This window comes from Lepisosteus platostomus, chromosome 11, assembly GCF_059453375.1.
Source record: "Lepisosteus platostomus isolate fLepPlt1 chromosome 11, fLepPlt1.hap1, whole genome shotgun sequence".
In the NCBI taxonomy this organism is placed as follows: Eukaryota; Metazoa; Chordata; class Actinopteri; order Semionotiformes; family Lepisosteidae; genus Lepisosteus; species Lepisosteus platostomus.
Window position 1 is genome coordinate 32,548,333 of NC_142621.1, and position 25,023 is coordinate 32,573,355.

General features: G+C 45.4%; 2 protein-coding genes across 2 annotated transcripts; both read right to left on the bottom strand.

Annotated features, from left to right (window-relative positions):
• Positions 1–1,971: 1,971 nt before the first annotated feature.
• Positions 1,972–9,641, bottom strand: LOC148652469 (flavin-containing monooxygenase 5-like). Its single transcript, XM_088599214.1, has 9 exons — positions 9,222–9,641; positions 8,327–8,463; positions 7,679–7,867; positions 6,655–6,817; positions 5,523–5,665; positions 4,703–4,899; positions 3,927–4,285; positions 3,221–3,293; positions 1,972–3,146 (listed from the first exon to the last, which is right to left on the bottom strand). Exons 2-9 carry the CDS (start codon positions 8,456–8,458, stop codon positions 2,720–2,722), a joined length of 1,683 nt encoding a protein of 560 aa, XP_088455340.1. The 5' UTR covers positions 8,459–8,463; positions 9,222–9,641; the 3' UTR covers positions 1,972–2,719.
• On the bottom strand, positions 8,460–24,392 carry LOC148652470 (flavin-containing monooxygenase 5-like). Its single transcript, XM_088597620.1, has 10 exons — positions 23,767–24,392; positions 23,181–23,317; positions 22,539–22,727; positions 14,646–14,808; positions 13,660–13,802; positions 12,812–13,008; positions 12,354–12,406; positions 12,173–12,245; positions 11,898–12,098; positions 8,460–8,463 (listed from the first exon to the last, which is right to left on the bottom strand). The coding sequence occupies exons 2-10, from the start codon at positions 23,310–23,312 to the stop codon at positions 8,460–8,462; spliced, it is 1,155 nt and encodes a 384-aa protein (XP_088453746.1). The 5' UTR covers positions 23,313–23,317; positions 23,767–24,392.
• Between the last annotated feature and the right edge of the window lie 631 nt (positions 24,393–25,023).

The window sequence follows — 25,023 nt, forward strand, 5'->3', positions numbered from 1 at the left end:
AATGACACTGCACTGACAAATCTCTGTCTTTTTAGGTTTTTTTTAACATTAACATTTGTTCCTATAACCTTAACCATGTTGGCTCCTATGTTTTGTAATGCAAAGTGTCCTTTTAATTCAGGGGAACATTATACTTCATGTATTCAAGAATGAGTGACCAGCACATGTTTTTACAGAGGGAGAGGCTGAGCGAGTTTTGCAGTGGAGGTCGGCGTGTGAAGTGCAGAGGATTTATAAGACTTGGAGATACTCTTGTGCCTGGGAGTTGTGCACACTGCCTGCCTGCTGTGAGAAGGAAGGTCAGAACCCATGAGCAGTCGCTTTATTTTCATGTGATCTTCATGTCTAGAAATGCACAACAGATAATGAGGGGAAGTAGGTGTCTGGTCTGTCACTGTAGTGCTGAAATAACCTGTGATCCAAGTTTGATTATTTCAGATGATTTTCTAAATACATTTCTGCATGTATATTTGTAATTTGTGTTCTGGGAGTAGATCTGTCTTGCACACGGTGTATTTAAAAGATAAAGCAATCCAGGGAACATCTGAACGTGCCTTTCATTATGCAGTTCTGTAATATGAGAACTGACATTTTCAGTAATGGTGATGAAGACAGATCTAAAAGCTGTCTGAAATACTAATCTGAAAGGCACTAATATTTAAAATGCTGTGTGCTGTGTAGGAATTGGATTTTGGACTTTGAATCAAAGGTGCCCAAGCTGATCTGCGCTGTGACCCAATGCACTTTTTAAAACCAGTTGGCTTGTTTGAGAAACGTTGGCTTTTCTCTGCAGCGTTTTCCAACTTGCAAATTCCTTACAGCTATATGCCTTGTCAGAGAACATTAATTGTTTGTAATTCTTTCTCTCTATAAATAAGTCTATACATTTGCAACGCGTTTGGTAATGTATCTAATTGCATTTGGTGATCTCTTGTAAGGGTGCTCATCGCACGCAGAATGTGGTGCGAGGTCTGAAGCACACATGCACAGCAATGCTAAATGTGTGCATCATTGTTAGTGTTTCTTCTGTTTAGATGGAAAATAAATCAAGACTGTCTCCTATATCACCTTTTGACTCCTTCTAGGTTCTTCGAGTGTAATCAGGTGCAAAGAGGTACATTTATTATTTCACTTACATCACGACTACATGAGTGAGACTCAGGTGCTGTGTTCTCCCAAAGTCCGGTCTGACGTAGAGCTTTACAACTTTGTTTGGAGTTTGGAGGGAAAAAAAGCACTGCACACCAACACCAAAACCTCATCCCAACCGTGAAGCCTGATGGAGGGAGCATTGTGGTTTGGGGCTGCTTTGCTGCCTCAGGGCCTGGACAGCTTGCTATCATAGAGGGAACAATGAATTCAAAATTGTATCAAGAAATTTGAAGGGAGAATGTCAGGGTAGCAGTTCGTCTCCTGAAGCTTAATAGACGTTGGGTGATGCAACAAGACAATGACCCGAAACACAGGAGTAAATCAACAACAGAATGGCTTAAACAGAGGAAAATTTGTGTTCTGGAGTGGCCAAGACCTCAACCCAATTAAGATGCTGTGGCATGACCTAAAGAGAGCTGTTCACCCAAGGAATCCCAGAAATATCAATGAACTGAAACAGTTTTGTAAGGAGGAATGGTCTAGAATTTTTCCAGCCTGGACTGTGAATGTTTAAATGATGTTTAATAATGACAAGAAGTACAGTTGTTTGTGTGTTATTAGTTTAAGCAGATTGTGTTTGGCTATTATTGTGACTTAGTTGAAGATCAGATCGCATTTTTATGATTAATGAATGCAGAGATCCAGGTAATTCCAAAGGGTTCACAAACTTTTTCTTGCAACTGTATCTACACATCTATGTGTTTGCGCCCCAGACCCTGGTGCAAGTCTTTGTAAAGAAAACAATGAATTGAACTAAAGTAGAGAATTATCCGTGTGGAAACAGAACCCAATGGTTTGAATAAAAGCTAATTACGTATGTCCTATTAGAAATCTTTATTTTCATCAAGATCAAGTAACAGCAGTAATGGAAGCAGAGCTTGTGATGTATGTGCTCTGATACTTCATATCCCTTTTGATAAAGCTCCTCAAGAAAGAAGTTCTCAGATTGTAATTCGTAGTCATTAAAGTTAATATACAGTATAACTGGATTGATAACTGAATAATGGGCAGAAAATGTAAGATGTGAAAGTACTGTATATAATTAGTGGTAGCTCTTCCACCAAATTAAGCAATGCATTAGTACAACCTACCTTGTTTACAATACTTGATACAGTTGTGGGTACAAAAAAATGTATTTTGCTGCTCTGTCCAGATAAGAGCATCAAGATACATTTGCGATTTCTGCTTCCTCCTTGTCTCACTATAACTGGAGGAACCTGTTACATACAGGTTCATTAAGTACATTATTCAGCAAAACAGACATAGCTTATTACAGCAAATACTTTGAACTTAAAACTTCTTTCTGAAAAGAATTACCAGGTGTGTTTTACATTAATGCTCGGCTTTTGCTCACAATGAGACAAGAAAGGGAAATGAATGGCCCTGCAGATAAGGATTTAGAATGAGACTCCACAAGTAAGGAAATCCAAAACAATCTGAACCGACAAACACCAATCCGGACCAATCCCTCATCCACAACACCACATTGGAGAGGCAGGTGACTCGCCGTTATGTTGAATTCTACTACCGGAAAACAAGAGAAATTGGAAACTCCGACAGCCCAGCCTCACAGTGTCCAGGCTCCAGGCAGCACAGAGAGACGGCGCAGGAGGGCAGAGAGGTCCCGCAGGAGGGCAGGGGGGTCCCAGCAGATGTAGACGACGGCGGCAGAGAGCAGCAGGGCAGCGGCCAACACCTTGAGCGCCAGCACCAGGCCGGGGCCCCGGGGCCGGTGTGGGGCCCGGCGCGTCCTCAGGGGCTCTTCCACTCGCTCCCACTGCGTGAGGATGGCGCTGCGAGCCCCGGCCCACTGGCCCGGCCCAGCCAGCCGGTACTGGTACGGGGTGCAGGGGCCCAGCAGCACGCTCAGCCCCAGGCGGGGGTCCCGCAGCAGCAGCCCCATCAGGCTGGGCCGCGCCCCGATCTGCGCGGCCAGGCTGTCCAGGTAGGGGATGTAGTCCACCTGGAAGGGGCCGCGCTCTGAGCAGGTGTACCTGTGTGGGGGAACAGCAGCATTAGAACAGAGAACTGCTTCTGACTGGGTCTCGTCTCCTCACGGCAGACTTACTTTTGCTCCATTTCCCTTACTGTCTTCTCAATGTCCTCAAGCATGGTCTTCTCTGGTGGCAGCTTTACTAATCCTAGAACAAACCCATGAAAACACGCATTTATCCCTCCTTAAGAATTCCTTTCCTGCTCATGTCCTCACACTGACACAAATGTGGAGTCCAGTTTTAACAAATAAGGACATTTACAAATGAGGCTATCCCAGCAGTCTAGCCTGTATCTCATCCAGATGTTTCTGAAAAGAAACCAGGATATCGATGCCTTTGAGGATTTTGAAAACTTGAATTGGGTCCCCTCATAATCTTCTCTATTCAAGACTAAAACTGAAATGTTTTTCTTCAGCCTGTCAGGATGCTTCATTCCCATAAGCCCTGGAATGTATCAGGCTGCTCTTTTCTGGGCAGCAGAGAAGTCCAGAGCAGCAACATCTTTTCTTTCATGTTGTGACTAAAGTTGTACAGCAAGTTGTTTTCTTGAACTTATTTCTTTCGCTTCTGCGGTACATCAATGTATGGCTTCAGGTGAGATTAGTGGTGGGTTGCATAAAATGCAAACTTCTGTGAAAATTTCTTAATTTCTGCTGCTTTGTGAAACATCTCTATAAACCTGAGAAAACACTCCAGTAAGGTCAACAGCCAGATTAATGTCTTTATTTCACACTTGAGCTACTGTATTCAGTGCTCTGCTGCAGCCAGGCCAGGACTTACCTGCAAAGACTCTTGTAGCCCATCGTGCCTGCATCTCGGACAAGGGTATAATGGCTTCCGTGGTATTAAGGCACCCCACTACAGCAAGAGTGGGGTGCTCCAGCCTGGGAGGAAAGACATGCTTGTACAGAGCCGGTCGGAGCCCCCTCTGGTGGGAAACCAGAGAGGCAGGGAGGAAGGGGAACTCATAGCTGTAACCTGTGGCAAAGATCACAGAGTCGATCTCTGTCTCCACCGTCCCGTCCTCAAACACCAAGCTGGAGCCCCTGAACTCGCGCACGTTGGGCTTCACAACCAGCTCTCCCGAGATGATCCGGCTGGGGAGTTCGTCGTTCGTCATGGGGTTCTGCCTGTAAAAGCTACAACCGAGAGGGGAGTGCTCAAAAGTCCATCCATCTCCTAAATTTGGATTATATAAGCGGCTCTTGTATTAAATATAAATGTTAAATTGAAGCTGGAGGAGTTAAAAAAAAGAGACATCCGCTCACTAGCAGGAAGGGAGTGAAGAGGAGCAATATTACTGTGCTTAATCGTACTGTTAAGCTGAAGGCTGCTTCATTTCCATGGCTCTCGAGCAGATGAGGAAAAGATCGTGGCCTTTAAATCTGGCCTTCCGTTTTGATGTGGGCTTGTAAGTATTGCCAGCCCCTTCTTTTGAGGTTAGCTTGCTAGGGCCCCTAGTGCCACTGTGGAACTAGTTCTGAACGGTGTGAGGCTTTGAAAGATGAGTGTTTCATGTGAAAGCCAGTCCCTCTCTCTCAGGCCCAGAACCTTACCTGTGCAGGGGCTGCAGCCCGTACAGACGGTGGTCAAACCGCTGGTTCAGTTTCCTCTCCACTGCCCAGTTCATCAGGGAAGGCAGATATCTGACCAGCAGGGCGGCAAGACGTGTGGAGGACACCATGTCCTTCGGGAGTCCATTGTCTCCAAAGCGACTGGCCAACCAGGTGCCCCGGCGTGTGCTGAGATAAACCTGCACGAGGAGAAGAGAACAGACTAGCATGCTCTGTCTGCCTCTGATGAGAAAAGAGGACAGGTCACACATGAGAGGAGCCACACATCTAGCCCGAGTAGTACTTGGTAGCTATTTCATCCAGACATTTCTTGAAATAAAACTGGGGTTTCAGCTTAAATCAACATGACTGGGCAGCTAAAATGTGCCTTCTGCTCTTGGTTTTAAATGCATATCCACATCGTTTGCATTCTGCGTCATGTTTCACGGTTAATTTAGAGGAAATCTTCTGGCTTGACAGTGTTGGTGCCTTTGAGGATTGTGAATAGTTGTGTCAGGTCTCCTCTGTTCCAGAACAAGCAGCACAGTATCTGTAAATGTTGCTGTATTAGGGCTGCATACAGTATCTAATGAAGGGTGAATCCATGTCATGGCTAATGAAAATAACATTGCATAGTTTAAAAACAAGCATCTCTGCAGTAGATCTTGTGTATTCGTGAAGTGTGTATATGTGTTATGTGGAGCAGGGTTTCTTCGTGCCCTTGTGTAGGAGAGAGTGTGAGGCTGTGACAGTGGTTGTTGTTGTTTCTCTGTTTTGCACTCTGTGCATGTGAGGTCTTTTCCTCAGAGAACAGAAGTCCCACCTGTTTTGCAGCTCTGCTCAGCTCCACAGCTATGTCCCCTCCCGAATTCCCAATCCCGATCACCACCACCCTCTTCCCCTGAAAGTCCTCGGGATGTCGGTATTCCCAGCTGTGCAAATACTTTCCTTCGAATGTCTCGATTCCTGTGTGACCGGAAGGAAAATGTTTCATGGCATTTGTGCACAATATAGAAATATAGAAGTTTCAAGATTTCTAGTTTCCATCAGTGCTACATGAGGAATCGAATCACCCATCCGCAGTGGAAAACATTTTGCAGGCCATTTCGGTGTCCACAGTGTTTCTGGGCATGAAAAAGGCTGCACTGTTTGCCTGCATTGCAAGTGGCTGATCAGCAACAAATAGTGGAGAGCTGTGAAATGAAGGGTGAAGGAATAGTATCCTACAATCCTGCACTAGACTTCCTACAACGAATTATGTTTTTTTTCATTCATTAACAGTACGCGTAAACAAATGTGTATTGAAACATAACGCATAAAAAACAAATGATATAATTTACACACAGTGATGGTGCCATTAGAGAACTTACAAAGCCATTAAGACAATATGAAAACAGTTATTTTGACTGCCACCACATGTGTTTGTATTTATCCCATATGACAGGTTTCCCATGCTGTGATATATATGGCATATGATAATGTCTGTGAATGCTGGTGTGTTCTGAAACTTCACACTTTGTTAGAAGAAGAAACAGAAATTATAGTAAAACCAAGTAAGGCAAGCGTTATGTTATGTAGAGTACAGCTGGTTTTGAAAAGTTTTGACTGAACCCTTACTGATAGAAGATTGCACTATTCAAAAATTAACTGTTAAGTCAATTTCTGTCGTAAACTGGGTAAAAACCTAATCTGAAATAAGACAAGAACTAGAGATTTAAAGACTTTTGCAGCTCAACCGAAAATGAGCGTCGGTAGTATTATTTGCTTCCAAGTTCAAGTGTGAAGTTCTGAACCAGGTGTACAGTCTATCTACTCCCCTGTTCATTGGTACATAGAGTATTTAGACACATCCTCCTGCTGAATGGTGTTCAGCTACAGAAATATCTATTTCCAGATAAATGTGGACTTAGACAAATGGAAAAGGTGTCAAGAGAGTCTCTGTGAAAGACGGATACCTGCAAAGTCATTCAGTGGTAGGTGTGGGTGGGTGTAGACTCCCGTACAGACCAGGACCCGGTCAAAAATGTAGACTTCCTGTCCATCTTTGCTCGCAGTAACTACCTCCCACTGTCCGGAGTGGGAAAAATCCGGGCACTGCTTCACACTGAGCACATGGGTCTGAGGTACACACACACACACATACAGTACAGACACAGAGGAACCCAGTTAATTATGCTCACACCTACCCTGCACGTGAACATCTCTTGTATATGCCCTGTCTCTCTCACACCTGAAGAAGGCTCCACGGCCGAAACGTTGTGTTCTCTTTCTTCTTTTTTTCAGCATGGAATAAACCTATTACTTGTTCCTTTGCAGCCTACGCATGCTGACGCAGCTACCCACCTGAACTATCTCTTGTATATTGAAAGCCTGGGTTCTGGCTGTGACGATAGATGATTCAGTAAGTATTTCTGACTTTATCATCCCTGAAAACAAATATCCCAGGAACCTTTCCAACAACTCATCTTCGTGTTCAAGGTGTTCTACCATCCATCAGCCTTCCTTAGGGCTGCTATGGAAATCAATTGAAATGAGACATTTCTTGAAGGCACATGACATATGGCACGAATATTTCCTCCTGCCCCTGTCCTTCATACTATATCAAGATTTCTGCTGCCGAAGAAATGGAATCGGCCATTTTTTACCTTAAGAGCAGTCTTCACTATTGATATTTCCATAACAGTCATCTTCACATTTTTTTCAGAATGACAACCAAATTTCTCTCTGAATTATGCAAACTGTCTGTAAAAACACATAAAGAACTTGGCACTTGCAGAGTAACTCTCCCACTGAGCTGTCAAAACTGTGGGTCTCCAGGTGTCGTGAGAAATATCGATCCAGGGTGTGCAACAGTAGGGGAAAATCAGTCCTGAACATGCTGAATAAGTACAAGTAGGGAATGAACAGCCACAGCCGTGCTGCAGCTCTTTGTCACAGTGGGAAGGAAGATTGACACGAATAGTAAATTATTATTCTGACCTGGAAGCGGATGTGAGGGCGCAGCTGGAAGTGCTCAGCGTACAGGTGGAAATACTCCAGCAGGCGCGAGTTGTGCATGTAGTTGGGGAACTGTGCAGGCACAGGAAAGTCACTATAGGACATTATCTCTTTGGAAGTGTTGATAATGACAGACCGATATATGTTGGCCTGGCCAGCCTCAGGCTTCTCCTGAGAGATAGAGGCAATGAGAGGGTAAAGTAATTAAATTGGGCAGCGGGTCATCATTGCAATGTGTACCTTGAAAAGAGGCCAGAGAAGGCAGAAAACGTGAAATTGTGTTCTCTCCTTGAACCATTCATCTGAAGTCATCATCTTGACCTTACAGTACACAGTACATGTAAAACTATAATTTTCTTCTGCTGAAACTGATTTTAACTGAAAAGGTTAAAAACTCCAGCCTTGACCAGCACAGTCCTAAAGTCCTAAAAATTAGCATCTTAGTACATTCAGTAGGTGAAAACATGCTGGCACTACCAAGGATAATTAACAGTATGATCAAGAAGAACTACTTAGACTACTGTCCAAGTTAGAAGTTATGCACACAGTTATTTCCACTTGTTTGCTGGCAGTTGTCCTGCTGTATAACCAGTATCTCGTTCTCAGCACTGAAATAAAAGCTGTTCTCACCTTGAACCTCCACAGACCCCCGATGTCATCGCTGCTCTCGAAGCAGACTGGCTCCAGACCTTCGTCCAGACAGCACTTGATACAGGCCAGCCCAGAACACCCAGCCCCGATCACAGCAACACGACACGCCATCTCAGCTGTGCGGAGAAGACAGGGGGCCACAGAGAGGGAGGGGGGGAGTTACTCTGAATTAAGTCAAACTGCACAGACTGAGGGACACTCCTGTGAGCGGAGCACAGGTACTGTGCACATCCTGCCCTTTGATACTTCTCTGACCTGAGCCTCTCATCCAGCTGTTTCCTGAAAGCAGCCAGGGTATCGCCTTCAAGAACATGAGCTTGTTCCAGACCCCCACCACCCTTTACGTAAAGAAGCGCCTCCTTTTCTCTCTTTGGAACTGTAGTTCCCACTTGTGTCCTCTGGTTTGTGTTGTGCCGATTCTGAAGAAGACCATTGAGTTGATTTCCTCAATGCCCTTTTAAATTCTGCCTCTTTAAATGGGATTTCTAAGCATTACCTCTGTACTTTAATTCATTAGTGGGAAAATATAAATGATGCAACCAAGATGACCATAAATACGTTTTTCTTGAAGCCAAATGTTGAAAAAATATAAACCAGATAATACAAATATACGACACTCAAAAAACATTCTATTTCGAGTAAAACATGAGTCGCATGCTCCATTTTAGAGTTTACAAGAGGTACTTAAATGGATAAGAGAGCTTATAAATGGATAAGAAGACAAAGTTTATATATGTGTTTTTTATCATAGGCAGTTTAGGTTATTGTCACATTCCTGCTGCTCTCTTAATGCTCGACATATTCCCCATTTATAAAACATGACAAACATTAAAAGTTTATTCAGACGTATACTTCATAAGAAAATGTTTCTTACCCTCTTGATGTATTAAAACTTTGTAGAACAAGTCTTGTGTGGCACCACTTCTCTCGTCTCCTTGCCCAGACTGTTGAATGGCGGTGACTGGGTGTCTTCCTCTGATTTCCCTTTTCGCGACCTCACCGTCTCTGCTGTCCTGCCTCTAAACTCCCTGCATTTATCCTTTTCAAAAACTGTGACAGCCTCTGGTCCCTGTTAATTGGTTGCGAGTACTGTATGTAAGTCATGACCTGGCAATGAGCCTGCCAATAAGTTACACAAGCGCCCCACACCTAAAGCCAATTTCTTTTCACCACGGCTTCAATCGATTACCCCTCCCTGTCACTGCTATTACTACCCCTGTCTGAATTCATACGAGGCTTACATACTGTATGTACATCATATTACACAAAATGCTTCAAACGTAATAGAATTGACTTTAAGTATAAGTCTACACATTAAAAAAAAATGTTCTATATAATTTTCATAACAAAAACCGCATTCCATTCTCTGAGGAGCCTGGGAGGGGCCATCGGGGGCCATCGCTATAACTTCTTGTTCCTGCTGATGGCTCCTCCCAGGCTCCGTATTTTCCAGCTCCGGTGCGACAACTTTCATCCCAGAGCCTGGTAAGTTGCATAGACCGCTCGGCCCATGCACTGCTGCCTAAATGAAATTAATATTCTTGCCAAACAGGAAAGTCTTGTCTGACTTTCACCGTGTAAAGTCTGAGCAGACATCAGATTGAGTAGGAAACCAGTCATAAAAAAGGAAAATGTCTTACTCTGTGTACAAGAAAAGACTTGGCAATTTCTGACAAAATCCTACCTGTCTACACTGATCTCCTAAGCTACACAATGCTGGTCCTGGTCAGTACTGTACTGTTGGCCACCTAGGAAAATCAAATTACTATTGAAAGTGGTGTCAGACCAGTAGGTCTTTACCATAATTTCCAAACCAACGCCCCTGTATGATGACTGAGGTCACTGCTGTAGGAGGTGCTAGCAAGCAGATTCCTTTGAATCTGATGTGATACCAAGGTCCTGACCACTTGGACATTAAAGATCCCCTTAGCATTGCAAGAGCATGTTTGTTAACCCTAGTGTCCTAATTAAACAGGTCTTCTGGTTAAATTCTGCTCTTGGGTCTTTAATATCTAGCCTCCCCAAGATTCCCCCCTCAATTCAGCTGCTAAAGTAATGTCTTCATTACCTTATGCCACCATGTGTCACTCAGCAGAGGGTTGTACTTTAGTAGAAGAGGAAGTGTTTTGTTTAAAAAGAGAAAACGCTTTGTGATCCTCTCGGATGACCAGCAATACAACAGATGTAAGAATTACTGATATCTGCCTTTTTGCACAGGAAACTACAAGACATCTCTCTTTCCTACCATTGATGTTGGCACAGGCCCAGAGTGCAGGAGCTTCCAGGTGAGGAGCAGAGCACACGGCGAGCAATCGCTAATTGTGTTAATTGCTCCTGATGGCACATTTCTGAATGTGCAGAGTGTAACAGACACCTGAACAAAACCGACCCTCAAACGCTCTGAGAACCCTTACAAGACAGCAGGGTTAACAGAGGGGCAAACAGATACAGAGTTAAAGTTGGACTAATTGAAAAGTCTATGGATTACACACTACCTACTGTCATGTGATGCACGCTGTGAAGCTGTACCGGTAAAACATGTTCTTAACCTTTAGAGATGGCATTTTTTATAGATCATCCATCTCCATACATCAGAGTCACTCCAAAGGCACACGTTTGCTCAACTATGATTTTTATACAGGCTGTTTGAAACACTGCGTTTGGTTGTGTGTGTTCCCAGAACTTCTCATGGGGACAAGACTTCATGCGTGTTAATACCAGCCTAGTGGTTCTCAGCTCTTGAAAAATCACCGTTCCTTGTGAACTCTAACTCACTCTGTGTGCAATACACAGGAATAGCACAGAATCATTTATTAAAAAAAACAAATGCAAACACAAAAAGATGAGAATGAGACTGTGGCCTTGGCCTTTTCACTTCTATAAGAAGAAGCAGTGTGGCTTTATTTTATAGAGAAGGGCAGGAACAATAAAATCAATCTGTTAACATGGGATTGTATACATTAAGAGCAAATCAAAATTACTATCAAGTGTTAAGAACCTGAAAAATCATATCATTAGACACCACCATCATCAGCAAAAAAGTACCATTAGAGAGCCTGTGTCATAACGACACATTCCGTTCAGATACAGGTAATTTAGGACAATTCCAAACGCGTTGTTTAGAGATATTAAAAGGCGTATATTTTTATGCTAGTAGCACTGAGAGCTCTATGTGCATTATTTACTGTTAGAAGCCCAACAGTGAGCATTGTCTTAATATGAGTCAGCACGGCCAGCAGACTCACTGCTCCACTATGGGAAATGTAGAGGGAAGGGGTCTGTTCCCAACTTTTCACCATCATTCTCCCTCCCGTCTCTGTCCCAGCCTGGGCAGGCGAGGCTGTGGAGGACGTGGCCCCTGACGCTCGCTAATAGGGGAGCCGCAGCCGGTGAGCCCCCAGGAGGGCAGAGGGGTCCCGCAGGAGGGCAGAGGGGTCCCGCAGGAGGGCAGGGGGGCCCGCAGGAGAGCAGGGGGGTCCCCCAGGAGGGCAGGGGGGTCCCCGCGGATGTAGACGACGTCGGCAGAGAGCAGCAGGGCAGCAGCCGACACCTTGAGCGCCGGCTCCAGGGGCCCGGCCCAGACAGCCGGTACTGGTACGGGGTGCAGGGGCCCAGCAGCACACTCAGCCCCAGGCGGGGGTCCCGCAGCAGCAGCCCCATCAGGCTGGGCCGCGCCCCGATCTGTGCGGCCAGGCTGTCCAGGTAGGGGATGTAGTCCACCTGGAGGGGGCCGCGCTCTGAGCAGGTGTACCTGTGTGGGGGAACAGGAGCATTAGAACAGAGAACTGCTTCTGACTGGGTCTCGTCTCCTCACGGCAGACTTACTTTTGCTCCATTTCCCTAACTGTCTTCTCAATGTCCTCAAGCATGGTCTTCTCTGGTGGCAGCTTTACTAATCCTAGAAAAAACCCATGAAAACACGCATTTATCCCTCCTTAAGAATTCCTTTCCTGCTCATGTCCTCACACTGACACAAATGTGGAGTCCAGTTTTAACAAATAAGGACGTTTACAAATGAGGCTATCCCAGCAGTCTAGCCTGTATCTCATCCAGATGTTTCTGAAAAGAAACCAGGATATCGATGCCTTTGAGGATTTTGAAAAATTGAATTGGGTCCCCTCATAATCTCCTCTATTCAAGACTAAAACTGAAATGTTTTTCTTCAGCCTGTCAGGATGCTTCATTCCCATAAGCCCTAGAATGTATCAGGCTGCTCTTTTCTGGGCAGCAGAGAAGTCCAGAGCAGCAACATCTTTTCTTTCATGTTGTGACTAAAGTTGTACAGCAAGTTGTTTTCCTGTACTTGTTTCTTTCGCCTTCTGCGGTACATTACTTTGTGGCTTCAGGTGAGATTAGTGGTGGCCCCTAGTGCCACTGTGGAACTAGTTCTGAAAGGTGTGAGGCTTTGAAAGATGAGTGTTTCATGTGAAAGCCAGTCCCTCTCTCTCAGGCCCAGAACCTTACCTGTGCAGGGGCTGCAGCCCGTACAGACAGTGGTCAAACCGCTGGTTCAGTTTCCTCTCCACTGCCCAGTTCATCAGGGAAGGCAGATATCTGACCAGCAGGGCGGCAAGACGTGTGGAGGACACCATGTCCTTCGGGAGTCCATTGTCTCCAAAGCGACTGGCCAACCAGGTGCCCCGGCGTGTGCTGAGATAAACCTGCATGAGGAGAAGAGAACAGACTAGCATGCTCTGTCTGCCTCTGATGAGAAAAGAGGACAGGTCACACATGAGAGGAGCCACACATCTAGCCCGAGTAGTACTTGGTAGCTATTTCATCCAGACATTTCTTGAAATAAAACTGGGGTTTCAGCTTAAATCAACATGACTGGGCGGCTTGTTCCACACACCCGCTGCACTCTGAGTAAAATGTGCCTTCTGCTCTTGGTTTTAAATGCATATCCACATCGTTTGCATTCTGCGTCATGTTTCACGGTTAATTTAGAGGAAATCTTCTGGCTTGACAGTATTGGTGCCTTTGAGGATTGTGAATAGTTGTGTCAGGTCTCCTCTGTTCCAGAACAAGCAGCACAGTATCTGTAAATGTTGCTGTATTAGGGCTGCATACAGTATCTAATGAAGGGTGAATCCATGTCATGGCTAATGAAAATAACATTGCATAGTTTAAAAACAAGCATCTCTGCAGTAGATCTTGTGTATTCGTGAAGTGTGTATATGTGTTATGTGGAGCAGGGTTTCTTCGTGCCCTTGTGTAGGAGAGAGTGTGAGGCTGTGACAGTGGTTGTTGTTGTTTCTCTGTTCTGCACGCTGTGCATGTGAGGTCTTTTCCTCAGAGAACAGAAGTCCCACCTGTTTTGCAGCTCTGCTCAGCTCCACAGCTATGTCCCCTCCCGAATTCCCAATCCCGATCACCACCACCCTCTTCCCCTGAAAGTCCTCGGGATGTCGGTATTCCCAGCTGTGCAAATACTTTCCTTCGAATGTCTCGATTCCTGTGTGACCAGAAGAAAAATATTTCATGGCATTTGTGCACAATATAGAAATATAGAAGTTTCAAGATTTCTAGTTTCCATCAGTGCTACATGAGGAATCGAATCACCCATCCGCAGTGGAAAACATTTTGCAGGCCATTTCGGTGTCCACAGTGTTTCTGGGCATGAAAAAGGCTGCACTGTTTGCCTGCATTACAAGTGGCTGATCAGCAACAAATAGTGGAGAGCTGTGAAATGAAGGGTGAAGGAATAGTATCCTACAATCCTCCACTAGACTTCCTACAACTAATGATGTTTTTTTTCATTCATTAACAGTATGCATAAACAAAAGTGTATTGAAACATAACGCAAAAAAACGTTTGTATTTATCACATATGACAGGTTTTCCATGCTGTGATATATATGACATATGATAATGTCAGAAATTATAGTAAAAACCAAGTAAGGCAAGCGTTATGTTATGTAGAGTACAGCTGGTTTTGAAAAGTTTTGACTGAACCCTTACTGATAGAAGATTGCACTATTCAAAAATTAACTGTTAAGTCAATTTCTGTCCTAAACTGGGTGAAAACCTAATCTGAAATAAGACAAGAACTAGAGATTTAAAGACTTTTGCAGCTCTACCGAAAATGAGCGTCAGTAGTATGGTTTGCTTCCAAGTTCAAGTGTGAAGTTCTGAACCAGGTGTACAGTCTATCTACTCCCCTGTTCATTGGTACATAGAGTATTTAGACACATCCTCCTGCTGAATGGTGTTCAGCTACAGAAATATCTTTTTCCAGATATATGTGGACGTAGACAAATGGAAAAGGTGTCAAGAGAGTCTCTGTGAAAGAAGGATACCTGCAAAGTCAATCAGTGGTAGGTGTGGGTGGGTGTAGACTCCCGTACAGACCAGGACCCGGTCAAAAATGTAGACTTCCTGTCCATCTTTGCTCGCAGTAACTACCTCCCACTGTCCGGAGTGGGAAAAATCCAGGCACTGCTTCGCACTGAGCGCATGGGTCTGGGGTACACACGCACACATACAGTTGTAGCGGCGAGGCTTATTAATAAGGCAGAATTAAGTGTTTCTGAGCTTTCCCAAATGAGGCCCCATTTCTCTGTTCATCTCTGTGGTGCAGCCACAGAGAAACTATTCATGCAGGCTGATTTAAAGTTTGATAAGGACAGCTCCCAAAGGGGGATGCACTTAGCTAAGCCTGGCTATCATGATCAATGGTCATCCATTGGTGCCTATCTGTCTAGGGAGTGCCAGTTGGACATCTGGACTGCATTACTAAGTGTCAGGAGTAAGTGACTCATATCTCACCTTGATCAACCAATCAGGGACTGGTAGGGCCGAGTAACCCACGTGGGACTCTGATGCCCATGGAACTTTCAGCCAATCAATGAGCTGAAGTTCCTCCAGGTAAAAACAGGCAACACGGAGATTCAGAAGAGATTCAGTAAGATCCAGGAGAATTCTGTGGACTATTCTAAAGGGAATTCAAAGGAGAATTCCGGGGCAGAAGGCTCCCAAGGGCAGGACATTCTCGCAGTGCGCCTCCTGACCATCCTGAGACTCAGCCTGGACAACCACGGAACGGCCAGTGTGTCCGAGTCCCAGAACTTTCCTTTGTTCTAAGAGTCTAGAGCGGAGGTTGCCAGAGAATAACCACAGGATCCACCCGAGGTTAGCACCAGCAGCAGGCCTCGTGAACAGGTCGGAACTGTGGACAGCTGAATCACTATTCAGAACTAGCTCTTCATCAGGAACGAACCGGTCCTCTTCCTGACTTGCTGGGACCCACAGTCATCTTTTCTCCTGTGCACAAACTTTGCTAGTTAAAGCCAACAGTGAGCATCAGCAGCGCACCGTCGCAAGCCGCACAGCACAGCCTGTCATGGAGCTACAGAGCGCGGATTGGACAGCAACAGCCTGCAACTGTTTCTTTGTGCCCGCAGGAGATCTGAATCCCCAGAGATTGGATGAGTATTCAACTTCACTGCATTACAGCTCGAGAATTCAATTGTTATCCCAACCAGTTGATATCAATTTAATTCCTAAGAGTTATGTACTTGTTTTGAGTATCTAACGTAGAAGTTATAACCAAGTTCATTTATGAAACGGTCTTAATGAATGATATACTGAACGTATGTCCTCTTGATATATGTAACACTTTGTAACTGATTGAATATATACATTTTGTATTCTGATAACCCTCTCGATAAGATCTGTTAGGTATTAATGCATATTCTATGTATTAATAAATGTATCCTCGTGTATTAGTACCTGTGTGTGTGCGTTGTTTGAGTTATGTCGCATGGTTGGACTCTAAAGCCATCAAAAGAATCAACTTTGTGATTTACTGCTACAATTAATAATTGTCTCAGTAAATGCCCAAACCCTACAGAACTGGTGCCTTCAGAGAGCCACTATGATTACATATTTGGCGTCCCTGAGCCGGTTTTCTTACATTTTTGGCGTCCTTGGCACGGGCGTGGCAAGACTGAAATGAGTCAACCAAGCGGAATAATTCATATAAAACGCCGCGGGTTTCATACACGACAATACAGTGTGCTGAAAGCCGAAAGGAAAAAAGTTCCCCTTGCTCTTTAAGCAGTGCTTGATTGTTTTGTGATCTTTTGCGATCTACCGGGTTGATTGCATACTTGATCTTGTGGTTTTCTGTGGTAAAACTGTGATTTCGTACTTAAAAGTAATACTCTTTAAGTTTAACGATGGTTGCTAAAAGGTCTGAATTCGGGTCGCTATTAAGCACTCTCTCTAGCAGCGACAAGTCTGACCACGATCTCCGTCATATCTCCGTCAGCGGAGAAGCTAGGAGAATAAACCTCCATTCTCTGAGAGAGCTAGCGAAGGACATAGAGAGATTTGACCCCGCAGTGTCAGAGAATAATATCGAGAGTTATATTCAGGACCTCAGGTATAACCTGCAGTACCTGCCAAACGCCACAGAACAGGAGAAAGTGTTTCTGGTCAGGAAAACTACCAGCAGAGCTGTACATGAGTGGATGGCTAGGCAGATGAAAGAACTCTGTAATGATTTTGAGGAGCTGTGTCAAGCACTTATCGAAGAATACAGTGCGTTTATTGACCCGACTGCCGCGATAGCCGCCGCACTTAACATTAAGCACGAGAGAGCAGAGTCCCCTCGCGAATATTACGAGAGACTTAGACGAACTTTTTTTGCAGGGCGAAATGATGAGGGTTGCGAAGAGAACACACATTTCAAGGGTTTTTATTATTGCGAATCTCCACCCATCAGTCAGAAAGATGATCTTAATGCATACAGATGCACAGACCATGAAAATGACTGATATTAAGAGATTCGTGCAGAAAGCCTGGGAGTATGATGTCCAAAGTCGCTCTGAGCAAAAAGCTGTTAAAGCGACTGTGTTCGCCGTCAGAGCCAGCAGGGTTAATTCCCCCCTGCTCGAAGGAGCACAGGCTCCTGAGCTGGCTAAGCCCCGTTCCAAAGCACTCACACAGGACCGCACCCAGCGTCCTAAGTGCCATGAGAACACCGGGGGAGGGAAAGGGCTAGAAAGGGCTGAACAAAAGGATTCAGTAGCCGCCCGCCCGGCCAGGCTTGAACAAGTTTTATTAGGACAGAGACAACCGCTCCCCAAGGCTGCCGGAAGCGTGAATGAGCTGATACTCTCCACTGGAGGAGGCGGACCCGCCCCCTCTCCCTCCCTCAGTCTATCTGATTGAGCGGAATGGTTCCTGCCTGGATAAGGTCAGCCACTCCCAAGTGAGTGCTGACTCCACCCCTGAAGTCACAGAGCAGGCAGTAAAACACAGAGGAAAAGCAAGAAGCTTTTACCTCAAGGCTGCCATGGGAGATGTCTTACACAGTGAGACACTGATTGACACTGAGGTTGAGAGGTGTTTGATGTCACACGGCAAGCTCAAACGGGTAGAAAAAGAAAAGGGCATGCGACTCAGAGAGGAACCTTTGGTGGATCACCAGAAAGGCAAAGTGTGGAAACAGGTCAAGGCTCCTAAGCCTTCTGTACAGAAGGAAAGTGGGGCCAAGAGGCAGACTGTGCCCACACAGTGCCCACCGAACACAGAAGCCTATGTGAAGATTCCTTCTGTTCCCTCTGGACAAGAAATAAAAATATTTCCTTGTTCCCCAGATATACAGGGAAGTCGTGTCCCGGCTGAGGTCACAACAGCCTCCCTGCCACAGGAGCGGTGCTCCGAGCAGCCGCCTGATCCACCAGGTAAAGCACACCCCTTCTACATCCCTAAAGAGGAGCAGATCTCCCCACCTGGCGATGAAAAGGAGCTTTCCCTGTGCACCCTGGCACCCAAGAGGGGTCAGGACCACAACCCTGCAGTGGTGGAAGGGATCCAGATGACAGGAGAGCAGGTTGGTGATGTAGCCCTCACCCTTAGCCCTGAGAGGTCCTCTATTAGTGAGGATCTGCTTGAGCAGCTGTCGCAGGGCCACCGCCAAGTGCCCCTGGTGCAACATTCACAGGTTAGACAGGAGGTCCAGCTGGACGCTGAGACTACTGCGCTGTGGACACACCTGATCCCAGATGCCGATTCCCTCTGCTGTGACCCAGGGAACCTGCAGTCAGGTAACATTATTTCTCACAACTACCAGGTAGTGAGTGAGACTGACCTGATTGTTCCTGCCTCAACGGCAGGGTTGCCAACACACCCAGTCCCCCAGAAGGGACAGGGAATGAAAGCCACCAGCTCAGTCTGTCAGTCTGAGTCTGACCAACAGTGGTTCAGCCAGACTGGAGCTGGATGGTCAAGTCACCCACCTGCCAGTGCAGGACATCGCAAAGAGGGGTGTCAGAATCCCCGCCTGCACTGACATGGGCCTGGTGAGTGATAGTAAGTTCAAAGACAGTGAACTAGCTATCCCAGTGCTGGGGCAGCTCCCTGAACCCCTAGCGAGGGAAGGGGGGAGCGAGCAAGTGTCCTACACCTACCCCCAGCGAACGATTGTAAACATGCCGATAGAGGGATTCCTCAATCAGGAAGTGTGCAGGGTGGACCTGAACAGTGAGAATGGGGTAACAATCCCAGATCACTCAGGTGCTCCAGATGACCACTCAGCCGAGGGTCAGGCATGCTCCACCACTGCACCGCCCCCTGCAGGGTTCCTAGAGCACAGGCATGAACAAATCGAAAAAGCAGATGTCCTGGAAATGGAGGAGCAGCATGAGCAGCTGCATCAGATCTCCACAGATTTCCAGGATGTTGGTGCCCAAGATGCCACAGGGCATACTGAGAAAGACACCATGTACATGCTGCGCCAGCTTAGAAAGGCAACAGTCACTCAGAAGGAGATGACTGGGATCAGCCACCCAAAAAGACTTTTGGGAGGACTGATTGCTGCCGCCACTGTTGTACGTTTGCTTTTTCTGGTAGGTTTGTGTGCTACTGGCACTCTCACCCCGACTGCCCCAAGAAGGCAGGTGTCAGAAATGCCAGAGGGTAGTGACAGACTGTATCAACAGCAGCAAAAGTTGGAAAGCCTAGGGAAAACCCTACAGGCAACTTCCTATGCAACAGGGTTAAACCTTATTCCCCAACCAGTGGACATGATTGTTGGTGTTATATAGTGGGTTTATGCTTGTGTGCAACAGGCCAGAATGTTGACACAAGACCCTTTAAGGGAGTTTAGTGCCACTGTAGCCAGTCTAGCCATGGCACAATTCCCAACCCACTTGATTCCACTCTTCTCAGTAGAGGAGTATGTGACATTAACCCCATCGCTCATAGCTCACCCAGAAGGCAATCCAAGATTGAATTTGGTTCCAAATCTTGAGATGGGTATGGCTACCAAAGCTATCCATTGGCTGTGTCTAAACGATTCACCAATGAAGGGTGTAAAGCTACTAACGAGCAGAGGGAGGTTAATGAACCCCATGAAGAGCAGGTGGGAAGTAAATGGCTGGTCAGCACACCACATTTAACTGTCACTATGACTTGTGACAGGCATGATACAGCTACCACAATGCAGCTACCTAATCAAACAGTTTTCCTGTAAGTTCCCGAGGAGGCCACAGTGCTCTTGAACTTAACACTGTACGGTCTGGAACCAGACAACATAAGACCAAACTTGAGGTCGTGGATGCCTTCAGGTGCCACACTAAGGAATTGGATAGAAATCCAAGAAACAGTAAGCCCTGAAGAGGTACAGGTAGTTAGTTTGCTTTAATGGAACAAACCTCCAAACCACCCTAGCTGATACCCAACACAGGTGTTGTGGTTTATCGGGGGCTGGGAACAGGAACTGTTGTTATTGTAACACTACTGCCAGGTAGCTGGATCATGACTGACAGTGTACTCTGAATGATGTACTCTCACATCAAGATGTACTCCGGGTAGCATGAATGAGTCAAAGGTAGCATGTCAAAAGAAGGGAAGTGATTTCTCCCCAAATATCTACTACAGAGGTATCAGATATTGACAGTGAACTTCCTGATGTGTAATGCCTACACTGAGACGATGTCTCCTACCGTGTTTATACATACTCCAGATGTTATTCATCCTGTTTGTATCCAATGCTGGTTCCGGTATGAATTCTCGAGGAGTAATGTGAACATTTAAGGTTAATGTTCTAATGACAAGGGACATCACTTAACTCTGTTTCGTTTTGAAGGCAACAATGCCTCGGGACCTCGTGACCTTCAAAAAGGGGGGATATGTAGCGGCGAGGCTTATTAATAAGGCAGAATTAAGTGTTTCTGAGCTTTCCCAAATGAGGCCCCATTTCTCTGTTCATCTCTGTGGTGCAGCCACAGAGAAACTATTCATGCAGGCTGATTTAAGGTTTGATAAGGACAGCTCCCAAAGGGGGATGCACTTAGCTAAGCCTGGCTATCATGATCAATGGTCATCCATTGGTGCCTATCTGTCTAGGGAGTGCCAGTTGGACATCTGGACTGCATTACTAAGTGTCAGGAGTAAGTGACTCATATCTCACCTTGATCAACCAATCAGGGACTGGTAGGGCCGAGTAACCCACGTGGGACTCTGATGCCCATGGAACTTTCAGCCAATCAATGAGCTGAAGTTCCTCCAGGTAAAAACAGGCAACACGGAGATTCAGAAGAGATTCAGTAAGATCCAGGAGAATTCTGTGGACTATTCTAAAGGGAATTCAAAGGAGAATTCCGGGGCAGGACGGCCCAGGAGCAGAAGGCTCCCAAGGGCAGGACATTCTCGCAGCGCGCCTCCTGACCATCCTGAGACTCAGCCCGGACAACCACGGAACGGCCAGTGTGTCCGAGTGCCAGAACTTTCCTTTGTTCTAAGAGTCTAGAGCGGAGGTTGCCAGAGAGTAACCAGAGAATCCACCCGAGGTTAGCACCAGCAGCAGGCCTCGTGAACAGGTCGGAACTGTGGACAGCTGAATCACTATTCAGAACAATCTCTTCATCAGGAACGAACCGGTCCTCTTCCTGACTTGCTGGGACCCACAGTCATCTTTTCTCCTGTGCACAAACTTTGCTAGTTAAAGCCAACAGTGAGCATCAGCAGCGCACCGTCGCAAGCCGCACAGCACAGCCTGGCACGGAGCCAGAGAGCGCGGATTGGACAGCAACAGCCTGCAACTGTTTCTTTGTGCCCGCAGGAGATCTGAATCCCCAGAGATTGGATGAGTATTCAACTTCACTGCATTACAGCTCGAGAATTCAATTGTTATCCCAACCAGTTGATATCAATTTAATTCCTAAGAGTTATGTACATGTTTTGAGTATCTAACGTAGAAGTTATAACCAAGTTCCTTTATGAAATGGTCTTAATGAATGATATACTGAACGTATGTCCTCTTGATATATGTAACACTTTGTAACTGATTGAATATATACCTTTTGTATTCTGAGAACCCTCTCGATAAGATCTGTTAGGTATTAATGCATATTCTATGTATTAATAAATGTATCCTCGTGTATTAGTACCTGTGTGTGTGCGTTGTTTGAGTTATGTCGCATGGTTGGACTCTAAAGCCATCAAAAGAATCAACTTTGTGATTTACTGCTACAATTAATAATTGTCTCAGTAAATGCCCAAACCCTACAGAACTGGTGCCTTCAGAGAGCCACTATGATTACATATTTGGTGTCCTTGAGCCAGTTTTCTTACACAGTACAGACACAGAGGAGCCCAGTTAATTATGCTCACACCTACCCTGCATGTGAACATCTCTTGTATATTGAAAGCCTGGGTTCTGGCTGTGACTATAGATGATTCAGTAAGTATTTCTGAGTTTATCATCCCTGAAAACAAATATCCCAGGAACATTTTTCATCTACCATCCATCAGCCTTCCTTAGGGAAATCAATTGAAATGGGACATTTCCTTCATACTATATCAAGATTTCTGCTGCCGAAGAAATGGAATCGGCCATTTTTTACCTTAAGAGCACTCTTCACTATTGATATTTCCATAACAGTCATCTTGACATTTTTTTCAGAATGACCACCAAATTTCTCTCTGAATTATGCAAACTGTCTGTAAAACCACTTTTAAAGAACTTGGCACTTGCAGAGTAACTCTCCCATTGTGCAGTCAAAACTGTGGGTCTCCAGGTGTCGTGAGAAATATCGATCCAGGGTGTGCAACAGTAGGGGAAAATCAGTCCTGAACATGCTGAATAAGTACAAGTAGGGAATGAACAGCCACAGCCGTGCTGCAGCTCTTTGTCACAGTGGGAAGGAAGATTGACACGAATAGTAAATTATTATTCTGACCTGGAAGCGGATGTGAGGGCGCAGCTGGAAGTGCTCAGCGTACAGGTGGAAATACTCCAGCAGGCGCGAGTTGTGCATGTAGTTGGGGAACTGTGCCGGCACAGGAAAGTCACTATAGGACATTATCTCTTTGGAAGTGTTGACAGTGACAGACCGATATATGTTGGCCTGGCCAGCCTCAGGCTTCTCCTGAGAGATAGAGGCAATGAGGGGGTAAAGTAATTAAATTGGGCAGCGGGTCATCATTGCAATGTGTACCTTGAAAAGAGGCCAGAGAAGGCGGAAAATGTGAAATTTTGCTCTCTCCTTGAACCATTCATCTGAAGTCATCATCTTGACCTTACAGTACACAGTACATGTAAAACTATAATTTTCTTCTGCTGAAACTGATTTTAACTGAAAAGGTTAAAAACTCCAGCCTTGACCAGCGCAGTCCTAAAGTCCTAAAAATTAGCATCTTAGTACATTCAGTAGGTGAAAACATGCTGGCAAGGATAATTAACAGTATGATCAAGAAGGACTACTTAGACTACTGTCCAATTTAGAAGTTATGCACACAGTTATTTCCACTTGTTTGCTGGCAGTTGTCCTGCTGTATAACCAGTATCTTGTTCTCAGCGCTGAAATAAAAGCTGTTCTCACCTTGAACCTCCACAGACCCCCGATGTCATCGCTGCTCTCGAAGCAGACTGGCTCCAGACCTTCGTCCAGACAGCACTTGATACAGGCCAGCCCAGAACACCCAGCCCCGATCACAGCAACACGACACGCCATCTCAGCTGTGCGGAGAAGACAGGGGGCCACAGAGAGGGAGGGGGGGAGTTACTCTGAATTAAGTCAAACTGCACAGACTGAGGGACACTCCTGTGAGCGGAGCACAGGTACTGTGCACATCCTGCCCTTTGATACTTCTCTCACCTGAGCTTCTCATCCAGCTGTTTCCTAAACCAGATAATACAAATATACGACACTCAACAAACATTCTATTTCGAGTAAAACATGAGTCGCATGCTCCATTTTAGAGTTTACAAGAGGTACTTAAATGGATAAGAGAGCTTATAAATGGATAAGAAGACAAAGTTTATATATGTGTTTTTTATCATAGGCAGTTTAGGTTATTGTCACATTCCTGCTGCTCTCTTAATGCTCGACATATTCCCCATTTATAAAACATTACAAACATTAAAAGTTTATTCAGATGCATATTCCATAAGAAAATGTTTCTTACCCTCTTGTTGTATTAAAACTTTGTAGAACAAGTCTTGTGTGGCACCACTTCTCTCGTCTCCTTGCCCAGACTGTTGAATGGCGGTGACTGGGTGTCTTCCTCTGATTTCCCTTTTCGCGACCTCACCGTCTCTGCTGTCCTGCCTCTAAACTCCCTGCATTTATCCTTTTCAAAAACTGTGACAGCCTCTGGTCCCTGTTAATTGGTTGCGAGTACAGTATGTAAGTCATGACCTGGCAATGAGCCTGCCAATAAGTTACACAAGCGCCCCACACCTAAAGCCAATTTCTTTTCACCACGGCTTCAATCGATTACCCCTCCCTGTCACTGCTATTACTACCCCTGTCTGAATTCATACGAGGCTTACATACTGTATGTACATCATATTACACAAAATGCTTCAAACGTAATAGAATTGACTTTAAGTATAAGTCTACACATTAGCACGTTACAAAAACTTGTTCTATATAATTTTCATAACAAAAACTGTGAGGAGCCTGGGAGGGGCATCGGGGGCCATCTCTATAACTTCTTGTTCCTGCTGATGGCTCCTCCCAGGCTCCGTATTTTCCAGCTCCAGTGCGACAACTTTCATCCCAGAGCCTTGAAATGTAAGTTGCATAGACTGCTCGGCCCATGCACTGCTGCCTAAATGAAATTAATATTCTTGCCAAACAGGAAAGGCTTGTCTGACTTTCACCGTGTAAAGTCTGAGCATACATCAGATTGAGTAGGAAACCAGTCATAAAAAAGGAAAATGTCTTACTCTGTGTACAAGAAAAGACTTGGCAATTTCTGACAAAATCCTACCTGTCTACACTGATCTCCTAAGCTACACAATGCTGGTCCTGGTCAGTACTGTACTGTTGGCCACCTAGGAAAATCAAATTACTATTGAAAGTGGTGTCAGACCAGTAGGTCTTTACCATAATTTCCAAACCAACGCCCCTGTATGGTGACTGAGGTCACTGCTGTAGGAGGTGCTAGCGAGCAGATTCCTTTGAATCTGATGTGATACCAAGGTCCTGACCACTTGGACATTAAAGATCCCCTTAGCATTGCAAGAGCATGTTTGTTAACCCTAGTGTCCTAATTAAACAGGTCTTCTGGTTAAATTCTGCTCTTGGGTCTTTAATATCTAGCCTCCCCAAGATTCCCCCCTCAATTCAGCTGCTAAAGTAATGTCTTCATTACCTTATGCCACCATGTGTCACTCAGCAGAGGGTTGTACTTTAGTAGAAGAGGAAGTGTTTTGTT

Excerpts from the sequence above, each read along its gene's own strand:
- LOC148652469 (XM_088599214.1), bottom strand. The coding sequence starts at position 8,458 with ATGGCGTGTCGTGTTGCTGTGATCGGGGCTGGGTGTTCTGGGCTGGCC. Across the intron at positions 4,286-4,702 it reads GGGCTGCAGCCCCTGCACAG|CTTTTACAGGCAGAACCCCA; the intron begins GTAAGGTTCTGG and ends TCTCGGTTGTAG. Across the intron at positions 3,147-3,220 it reads GTAAGGGAAATGGAGCAAAA|GTACACCTGCTCAGAGCGCG; the intron begins GTAAGTCTGCCG and ends TCCCCCACACAG.
- LOC148652470 (XM_088597620.1), bottom strand. The coding sequence starts at position 23,312 with ATGGCGTGTCGTGTTGCTGTGATCGGGGCTGGGTGTTCTGGGCTGGCC. Across the intron at positions 13,803-14,645 it reads ACCACTGATTGACTTTGCAG|GAATCGAGACATTCGAAGGA; the intron begins GTATCCTTCTTT and ends CTGGTCACACAG. Across the intron at positions 12,099-12,172 it reads GTTAGGGAAATGGAGCAAAA|GTACACCTGCTCAGAGCGCG; the intron begins GTAAGTCTGCCG and ends TCCCCCACACAG.